The following is a 10982-nucleotide window of genomic DNA, read 5'->3' on the forward strand; positions in this document are numbered from 1 at the left end:
TGATTGGTTGGGATAGTTTTTGAAGGAACGACATCCCCTGATATGCCTAAATGAAAACCTATCGAGAAACCCTCGTATAAGAAATCTGTGAGCACTTGATCGTAGTTAAGAAGAAGACTTCTCATGCGCTTTGCGTGAATTGGGGTTGGTAGAGTTAACATTATTGTGTCTAAGCTGGGACTGGTTGATAGGCCAGTGGCAGTTCTTGGTGGCAATTTTTTTGCCGCACACACAACACTCGTGTTTGAATCTACAGGAAGATCCATGCTTACAGGTCCCTTCAAGTGCGAATCCCCAACAATAGCCATAGGGAAGTTTAGGCTTTTGCTGGAACTTCCCTCGAAAGGGCTGAGAGTTCTGGGAAAAGGGCTTGGCTTGATTGGGTTTTCCATATGGTGTTTGTACATGATTTATGCGCATGGCGGCCATACGCCATAATTCGTCATGTACTATGTTCCAGTTGACTGGTTGAGTACGACGCAATTTTCTAAAATTTTCATCATAAAATTTGACAGCTTGAAATCCATAATTTTGATTTAACAATCTCATAGTGTTTCCATACTTCAACAGATGAGATATCTTTTCTGGAAACTTTTCCGTATAAATTGACACGAAAATGTCAAAGGCCTGATTCCATTGACTGATGTTTGCAACTGATTTTGCTTTGGAACTAGCTGTCAAGCCAAGCCCATTACCCTCATAGGTCAACTTTAGTTTTGTTTGTTCAGATTCATAGGACGGAAAAACTAGCTCACCAAATTCAATAAATTCGTTTTCCATAATTTTCGCTCTGATTTTGTCAGAGACATTGTACCCTAAAGGGAGAGATGAGGTACATGTTAAAAAAGCCTCATTTGCAGGTCTATTAGCAATGTCTTCACCTTCAAACATTCTTTGAATGGCAGGTAAACCATTAATGTCCTCCTGATTATGTGCAGTTGATTGGTGTGGGACAGCCAGCTGGTCAATGTCACGAGCACTATGCGTTTGTTCTTCACTAGATTCATTTTGAGCCGTGGATGGCCCACTAAGTCCCTTTGCACTCAGGACCTGGTTCACAACATCAGCCACTATGGTTGCTGTTTCCTGTCGTACTTGTTGGACCACCTGACTTACAATATCTGCGATGTTGACCCCTGACAGGGGAGATTGGACAGGTCCCTGTAGCTGGTCAGCTGGTGGAACAGAGTTTTCTTCATTGTACATCGCCTCAGGAACTGGTGGTGTGGTAATTCTTGTCGCTTTGCGTGGTGTGGAGGACTTTTTGGACTTTGATGTTGTCATCGCTACACGTTGACGCTTTTTGGGAGGTGGTTTGCCAGACATCTTGACTTTAGTCTGTCCCACAGTGACTACCCTGTAAAATTTAGATTGTGACAATAACAGTGTTTGTGAATAAAAACCCAGTGCAAATGTAAATATTTGCCCTGTGCGAAGCCTAAAAGACAGCCCAAGTTATACATATATACTATCCCGTGTTTAAATAATTGATTGATCTGTGGAATTGGCCATGATAGCCTGTTTACAGTAATGGTATTATTAAATGGATACGCACATTGATGCAAACAATCAATATAAATTTATATGGGATTTAAAACCTAAATTGAGAAACCACTAGAAAAATTCCATAATGATCTCCATTTTTAACATTATATTGTAGTTTGATGAACTAAATCACCTTAATAAATAATGTTACCCTGTTATATATAGCAGCACATGTATAAATCATGGCTTAAATATAATATACAGGCATATTGTAGTCCAAGTTGGAATCTCTGAAACATACTCGTACCGAATACAGACCTATATGACAAGCGCATTAATACATTATTATAATTAAAGCAAACAATAATGGCCAGCAAACAGACCCATGAATATTGATTATATCCAAACAGACAATAATGGACTATGAATAGCCCCATGCATGCTGAATATATTCAAACAGACAATAATGGCCTAGGCCCATGAATGCTAAATAAACAGAATAATAAACAAGCAAACAATAATGGCTATATTAATTGACCCATGAATGTTGAATAAAACCAAGCAAACAATAATGGCCTATCACAGACCCATGAATGCTTATAACTATATTCAAAACAGACAATAATGGCCTAGCCCATGAATGCAGTAAGAAACATAGCAAACAATAATGGTCTATTACTATATAAAGACCCATGAATGCTGACAACATCAATCAATATGTATTGCGTAAATTAAATAGGCTGTATCCTAACCTGGCAGAGCCAACAATTATGTTCGAACAATAATGGTCCATATTCAGACCAGTTTACCAAAATGCAGTACCTAATATCATGTCCCACGTACAATGTAAATCCACACAGATCTATTTCCAAGATCTATACCCAATTTCAATAATAATCTGTTAAAGTTAAATAATGACAAAAGGTATTCGTCGGAATGGTTAGAATTACAAGGCTAATATATATAGATCCTAACACTGTACTGCTATCATAAACATTAGGTATTTTGTACACAATAATAAATCGCGATTATCTCCCTTAGACCATGAAGATCGCCACATCGCAAGATCTGTGCTAATTATACGCAGTTAATGAAGATGGAGCATAGAAAGCCAACTATAGGACAAAATTTCCACTGTTAGTGACCACTTAACTCGATTAACTTGCTACGGGACTTACAATTTACTCATGTTGGCACTGTTTCACTGTAGCATTATCGTCTTCGCTTGAGAGCCTATCGCCGATCTGACGCTCCTCGCATATTTTTTCATGCCCATCGAATTTAAGTGAACGTTATCTCTCGCGTAGAGTGCCCTAGAGTCTTGCCAGAAACCTCGATGTTTCCAAAACACAATAGTGATCCCATCTACCGAAGATGCTAGCGAATTGTTGACTACAGGAAGTTTTGTGTTGTACTCGCCATTGTCGTTAAAACGAGGCAGTAACTGTCCGATTACAACTCTCCGAACCGAGGGCGCGTTCGAAACACGGTACGCCAAGTTCAGTATGGCATTTGCTAGATCAACTGGATGACAGCTAGGCTTTGATAAATCGTTGCCTCCAGCTTGTATGAACACAATATCGGGAGGATAGGACGTATATATATCCGAAGGAAGTTGTAAACACTTTGGGCCTGGGTATACAGTACCTCCACCGACACCAGTACACGAAACTTGAATCACGTTTCCGTCAAAGTTGAAATTATTAAAATCATTGTCAGGAGTAGACGCAAAACAGCCTAATCGACGTACAAAAGAATGTCCTAGCACTAAGGCAAGCAAAACCATTCTTAAAATCTATATGAGGCGGGATATTCCGATCGCCGTATATAAATACCTCCGTAGGCTAGCTAGGCCTAACAGGCATATAAAAACCGGATTGAATTTACCTTGTAGCAGCGAGATATCCTCCTTATGTAACCACCAGGGTCTGTCTTACAGATGGACGTAAAACACAAATCGAAAAGTTCGATTTCCACTTCAAATAAAAGAAAATCAAAAGTCAAATCAAAAGTGTTAAAAAACTTCCATCAGTGGAGATAAACTTTTACACTTGATTTTCCCAATGGAGGTGACGCTACTGAGGGTCAATCTCCTCTGTGATAGGTCCGGTGGCTGGGCTACGTGGCTGCTGATTGGCTGACCAATCACACGCTTCTATCCCTTAAGCCAAAATGACCAGAGGTCAGTCAAGTCCTGGGAATTTTCCATCACGTGGCCCAGACATGGACCTCCTTCTTGACCCCTCAATGTTAGCCCATTTACATAAAAACCAGAACAATGGGAGATGCGAGTGGTGCCAATGCCCCTCTCAACATATAATAAACAAACAATTACAGACTGACATAAATGTATTTATTTATACAGATATAAATAAATGTTATTTATATGTGAGATTTCAAGTGACACCGTGTAGGAACTGGTCGGGGCCACTACATCAAGATATTCAGAGTACTATGTTGAGTCCACGGGGTACGGTGTAACGATTGTCACTTCAAAAGCAATGACATAAAAATGATATAATTCAATTAAGTAAGTCAAAACTTCCACACAGTTTAATGGTTTTATTTAAAAGTTGTTTTTTTTTTTTTTTTATTTTTTTTTTTTTTTATTTTTAATTTTTGAAGACATTTTTAATACATGAATAGATAATAACCTCATGCACACATACATACCCTCAAACATACACACATCAGTTCCAGAATGTATGGTTTGCCATTATATATCATCATGATCAGAATAACCTCAAGATCTTTCATTGTCTTAAAAGCAACCTCATCCGCATCATCATACTCATCATCACCATCGTAATCACATCATCATACAAGTCAACATACTCTCATCATCATAGTATCATCACCATAATCTCATCATACTCATCATAATAATTAATCATCATTCTAATCATCTTCATAATATCATCATCATTAACTACAAAGGTAAATGCATGTACATAGGAGACCATACAAACTCCTATAAATGTGAATGTACTCTGATAGACATACATGTACATACACATATTCAGTTTCCTGGTAGCCTGATCAATCCTATTGAGGGCTCAGTTTCTGTGTTGGTCATATCAACTCTATCCACGTCTACCGAGTCATCAGCAGGATTGACCACGCTCCACACTGATAAGTACCTCTTACACACACACACACACACACACACAATTGGAAAACAGGGGGGGGGGGGGGGGGGGGGGGGGGGGGATAGACAAAGAAGATAGACAAAGGATGGGACCATTTAATACATAAAATTAAAATAATATACCTTGAAAGGAGATGGAAAGTAATTATTATCTGCTTATTTAATGAGTATCAGCAACACAGCACTGGAGAAAAAAAAAGAGATATGGTAATTATAAGTCGGAGATTTTCCCCCAGTTTTTCCACTCTTTTTCAAACTTTTCCCTACAGGCTTCTCCTTTACTATATGCAATAAATTTTTGCGTCTCATGATATTGTTTAAGAGCACTTATCAGACCATTGATGTTTAAAGACTTGTGAAAACATCGCATTTTATAAATATATTGTTTGATAACAAGGAGAATTTCATTGTCAACTTTACAGTTATTAGGATTTTGAGATAGTAGTCCAAAAATAAAAGATTGCTTATTGAAATTAAATGGGATAAAAAGAGCATCTAATAAAATTCTAAGACTTTCTAATAAGTTCTGAACTTCACAACATTCCCACAAGATATGTATGATAGTTTCAATTTCAGAATTGCATAAAGTACAAAGAGGAGAAATTACTAGCTGTGATTTGAAAAGAAAAGAGTTTGTGGTTAAGATGTGATGATTAACTCTGTACTGAAACCACTGAAGTTTGGTATTTTTTGTAGCAATAAAGGGAATCTTGAATATCCTAGTCCAAGTTGTATCATTCAAGTTAAAAACTTCATTCCACTTCTTTTTACCTGTAGGAACATTGTTATTTTTAATAAAAATATTATAGAAATCCTTTGAGCCTTTTCTGTGTTTCATGAATAATTCTATGTTCATTGGCAAACAAGGATATGGGATTTTTAATACAGGAATTTCTTTTGAAGACAAAAACTTTCTTACTGCTGACAAAAGGCTATGATACTGAAGAAAATTAGTTTTTACTTGATATGTGCGAGTTACTTCTTGGAAAGTGTGAAAACATCCAGTATTATGATCTGATATCAAGTCATTTATCATAATTATGTTTTTGTTATAGAAATTCTTAAAAAATACTGATTTCTGGCCAACAGTTATATCTTTATTAAACCATAGTGGTGTTTTTAGGATAGAATCTTTCATAATGCTATTTTTTTCGATTGATAGATTTAAATTGTACCAGGCTTTAAACACATCAGCCCAGAATATATTACTGCAACTTTTTGCACATTTCTGCACATAATCATTGCCACAATTGGCTAGCAAATCAATGTTAATGTAACTTTTCAAAATAGCTTGCCACTTGGCTGTAGTTTGAAAAAGCCTTCTCACCCAAGATAATTTTAATGAATCTATAAAAGCTTTTATATTTATCATTTTTAAACCACCATTTAGATAATCTTGAACAATAAATTCTCTTTTTACTTTATCTGTTTTGCTATTCCACAAAAATTCAAAAAGAATGGAATTTAGTGTTGAAGTAAACTGTTCATTAGGACTAGGGAGTGAAATAAAGAGATGGTTAAATGTGAAATGAGGAGCGATTTAATAATATGGATTCTACCGATAGGGGTCAAAACTCTTCTTTTCCAGGTTTTAAGAAAAGACTTTAATTTAATTAGTTTTTTATCGAAATTCAGTTTTGGTATCTCATGTAGGTTGACATGAAATTCAATCCCCAATAGCGTAAATTTGTGTTTGCCCCATTGCAAATTAAGATCTGGTAGGAAAGTATCGTCACTGAACTTTTTACTACCTATCCAAATTACCTGTGTTTTAGAAACATTAATTTTAAGACCAGAAATTTTAGCGTATAAATTAAGTTCATTAACTGATTCTTTAAGAGATATCTCTGAGCCGTTCAATGCCAAAGATGTATCATCTGCATATTGTGAGAGTAGGATCGGACTTCTATTGACTTCAATGCCTGTTATATTTTTATTATGTCGTAATTTGATAGCTAATATTTCTGCACATAGGATAAAGATATACGGGGCTATCGGGTCACCCTGTCGGCATCCCCTTTTAACATTGAAGAATGAAGACAAGTTTCCTCCCTGAATGATTGCGGCACTGACATTTTTGTGAAATACATTTATCCAATTTCGTATGTTTTCCCCAAAACCAAAAAATTTTAATACTTTTTCAATAAACTCCCATGAGACTGAATCAAAGGCTTTTTGGAAATCTATCATAAGCAGCATCCCTGGAATATTATTATCCTCTGTATATTTCATTAAATCATAAACTAACCGTGTATTTTCCCCAATATATCGTCCAGCGAGAAAACCTGTCTGATCCTTATCTATAATTTTGTCTAAAACTGTTTTTATTCTATGTGTAATTGTTCCAGATGCTATTTTATATATCACAGTGAGTAATGTAATTGGTCTCCAGTTTTTTATAAAATGCCTTGGTTTGTCTCCCTTTGGTATGCAAGTCACAATTCCACGACGTTGAGAAATAGATAATTCACCTTTTTTGTACCCTGAATTTATAGATCTTACCACAAAATTACCCAAATATTTCCAAAAACATTTAAAGAACTCAGCTGTAAAACCATCTATGCCAGGACTCTTGTTGTTTTTCATGCTTTTTAATGTTTTTCCTGCTTCTTCTAGAGTTATAGGACCTTCTAACTTTTCAGCATCTTGTCTATTTAGTTTACAAACATTACAATCTTTTAACAAATCTTGCAAGTGAACATCTTCTATTTCATTTTCATCATTATAAAGATTTTCATAAAAACTGCGAACTTCATCTAAGATTTCATCTTGCTTTGTAATAACTTTTCCATCATCTAATTGCAATTTAGGAATTATTTTCGAGGTAAAATTTCTATTTTCCAAATTAAAAAAGTAGTTAGTTGGTTTCTCACCCTCTTCAATCCATTTAGCTCTTGATCTTACTATACTGCCTTTAATTCTATGTTGTCTTATTTTTTCTAATTCTTTCTTTTTAGATTCTAATTGTGCAAAATTAATATCATCTTCTTCAAGTTTTTGAATAGCTGTTTTTAAATTATTCTCATTAAGATTTCGTTGTTTCTTGAGATAGGTTGAATAAGAAATTGTTTTGCCTCTGATGTGTGTCAATAAGGTTTCTAGAAAGAGACAATCATCAATAGTAAACTGAAGGTCTGCATCTGGTATGCTTGATATATTGAAAAGATTATATAAAGGCAGACAGTTTATTCTTTTAGATTCCAAAATACATTCCTTAACAAGTTTTAGATAGTTTTGATCATGTAGTAAACTGTTATTAAATTTCCAAATACCTTTACCTGTTTTGAATTCAGTAAGTTTAAGAGATATTGATGGGAAAGAGTGGTCTGATCTGTATCCTGTTTCTATGTTTGATTTTACTGTATTTGAAAGTAGGTTTTCAGTCAGAAGAAAAAAGTCTAGACGGGCCTGTTTTTTGGGGTTACTTCTCCTCCAGGAGTACCTTTTTAAATTCTCGTGATGTTCCCTAAAAATATCAATAAGAGAGAAATTATCAATAATTTCCAAAACTTTGTCCCTAGCTTTAGGATTATTGATATGCTTATAACTATTATCATAGTCTAAACTGGGGTCTAAGACTAGGTTAAAGTCGCCACAGATGATAACATATTTATTGTTAAAGTCTTCAACTGTCTCAGATATAAGATTATAAAATGCAGGGTTATCTTCATTTGGACCATACAAGTTAATGAGTGTTATGTTAAAATTTTCAATGCCAATTGCTAGTGCAATAAAATTACCATTAGGTCCTCTTCTCTCTTTAAATATTTTAAATTCAAAATTATTTTTAAATAAAATGGCAACACCCCTCGAGTTGGATTTGTAAGAACTGAAAAAACACTGGTAACCCCACTGATTTCTAATGATACCTTCGTTTTCTTCAGTAAAGTGTGTATCTTGTAAACATATAATATTGCATTGCATTGATCGAAAGTAAGAAAAAATATCAGTTCGTTTAGTTTTTTCTCCAATGCCGCGACAATTTGCTGATATAATCGAAATGCTATCTACGGTATAAACACAAAGCTATCAAATTAACTGTCCCCATCCCGAGAACAAAGAAAGAAAGAGAAAGAGACAGCGAGTAGATAGAAAGAAATAGACTGTATAAAGACATAAAATACATACGTGAGGTCAACGACCTAAAGACCACTGCCAACCTAACATACTACACACGTTTTCTTTCTGAAACAGCATCTACACCACCATATTGTTGTCAGACAAGAGTTATCTTACCGGAAGTTGTATAATACATTTCCGGACTTGGTGTAATCCGGAAAAGAGATATCGTATGCATTTTATATAAAGTACCAATATTTAATGTGTTAACGTTGTAGGTAACCCTACAGCTGTCACTGATTATTTAACACCGTTGTACATTGTAACTTTGACAGGATTTTGCACAAGAACAATAAATACAACCCATACTGATTTTTTTCCCTTGAAAATTAGATAAAACATATACAATATAGACCTAGATGAATATAAACCAGAAAAATATATACATTGTAGCTACTCTTATGCCACAAACAACCAGTATAATGTATGTACATGTACGTAGTCAAACAGACTGGCAAGAAATTCGAGCATGTACTGAATAAATCTTATATCTAAAAACAGTGGATAAATAAAAGAGAAACATTGGTATTTGAAAGAAGTGTACAAAAAAAACAACAACAAAAAAACAAACAAAAAAACAGGGCAAGTATGTTCTGCCAGATGTTACTGATTATATAATGGACAGACTCCAAAGAGATTAATGCACTTTTAGATGTATATTTCCACATATTGGAATGTGCGTAGAATTTTGAGTAAATAAAGGGGGAAAAAATCACAGGCTACATATACAAAAAAGCTACATCTTACCTGGTGTTACAGAAATGTATGTCCCGTAATCACATGGAAAACACGCCACACACTAAGAAAAGACACACATACACACGCGTACACATTATATTACCAATTAAATTCCAAACACTGTCAAAAGTTATCGGTATTAACCAGGAGGAATGAATTCCTGGCGGCACCGTGGTGCCAAAGTTCCATACCGATATATTATCCATTAAAATTAAGTCTACTGGAAGTTGGAATCATTCTTCAAAAAACTTTCGGTGAGCCGAGTACCCAGTGAAAGTCTCCTCTTTTTTCCATTTGATAGTATGGCAAAAAGCTTTCCGTCGATACTGAAAGAGTTTTTGACACAGGGAAGTTTGTAAGCATCCGCCAGTATCCTTTGATTGGTCCTTGTGAGATCCTCGAAAATAGTAATACCAGATTTTTTCAACTTGTACCGGGATTTTATCACTTCGTTTCGTTTGAAACGGCGCACAAATTTCACAATGATATTTCTGGGTCTGTCTTTGTTAAATTTTCCTAGTCTGTGAGCAATGTCAATGTCAGAACTGGTAAGCTGCACATCAAGTTTTTCATTCACAAACTTTACAATTTTCTTAGCACAGTCTTCAGCAGTTTCCGAGTCTGATGAGTCTTCCAGGCCATTTATTCTGAGTGAGTTTTTCCTCCCATGCTGCTCTAAATCATTACTCCTCGCCTCCATGATTTCATTCGAATTTTGCAGTTCAGCAACTTTTCCCTCAAGACTGCTAACATTCTGGCGTAAATTTTCATTTTCTGTCTCAAGATCAAAGACCCTTCCTTTCAGCTCCTCTACCAGTTGTTTGTTCTCTGCTCTGATAGCTTCCTTTAGCTTGTTGTATCTTTCCTCCATGTACTGCTTAGTAACTACATTGGACAGCATTTCAGTTATTTCCTCTAGTCTGTCATCAATGGTTTTTTCCGATCCTGACTTTGTACTTCCATTTCTATGACGATTGCCGGTAGGCATATTTACTCCTTTGTATAGTAGATAATACAGTTCATAAAGTGAATATAGTCAGTGTAGTCCAGGTAAATCTAGGTAAGTGTAGTGTTGGTTAACAGTGTTCACCAGCTGGGTGTCAATCCATTGTTCAAATTTCACATGTCCAAAATCAACATTTTTAGAAAAAAAGATCCAGAGATATTTTTACGAGGATGGTGACGGTTCACTCGCACATTATTATGCCAAAAAAGATCATACGCAGTTTCCAATAAATCGATGAAAATAGGTTTTTTGTCAGAGCTCCAAAAAAGGTGAACTACCCAGATCTGTGTGACCTTGACCTTCTCTTAAAAGTTGTTAACGTTTAAACATATTTTATTTGTTTCAAAAGCATTTAAGGATTAGTTATTACAACATTACTAAGGCCTTCTCCACATACATAATATATAGATTGAGATATAGCATAATGTGATCACAATGAATACCATTTTATTACGAAAATAATTCAAACAGATATATGTCTTATCA

General features: G+C 35.2%; 1 protein-coding gene across 1 annotated transcript; it reads right to left on the reverse strand.

Moving 5' to 3' along the window:
- Positions 1 to 105: 105 nt before the first annotated feature.
- Positions 106 to 3865, reverse strand: LOC117326494. Its single transcript, XM_033883245.1, has 2 exons — positions 2664 to 3865; positions 106 to 1357 (listed from the first exon to the last, which is right to left on the reverse strand). The coding sequence occupies exons 1-2, from the start codon at positions 2672 to 2674 to the stop codon at positions 106 to 108; spliced, it is 1263 nt and encodes a 420-aa protein (XP_033739136.1). The 5' UTR covers positions 2675 to 3865.
- Between the last annotated feature and the right edge of the window lie 7117 nt (positions 3866 to 10982).

The sequence above is a fragment of the Pecten maximus genome, chromosome 4, assembly GCF_902652985.1.
Source record: "Pecten maximus chromosome 4, xPecMax1.1, whole genome shotgun sequence".
Lineage (NCBI taxonomy): Eukaryota > Metazoa > Mollusca > Bivalvia > Pectinida > Pectinidae > Pecten > Pecten maximus.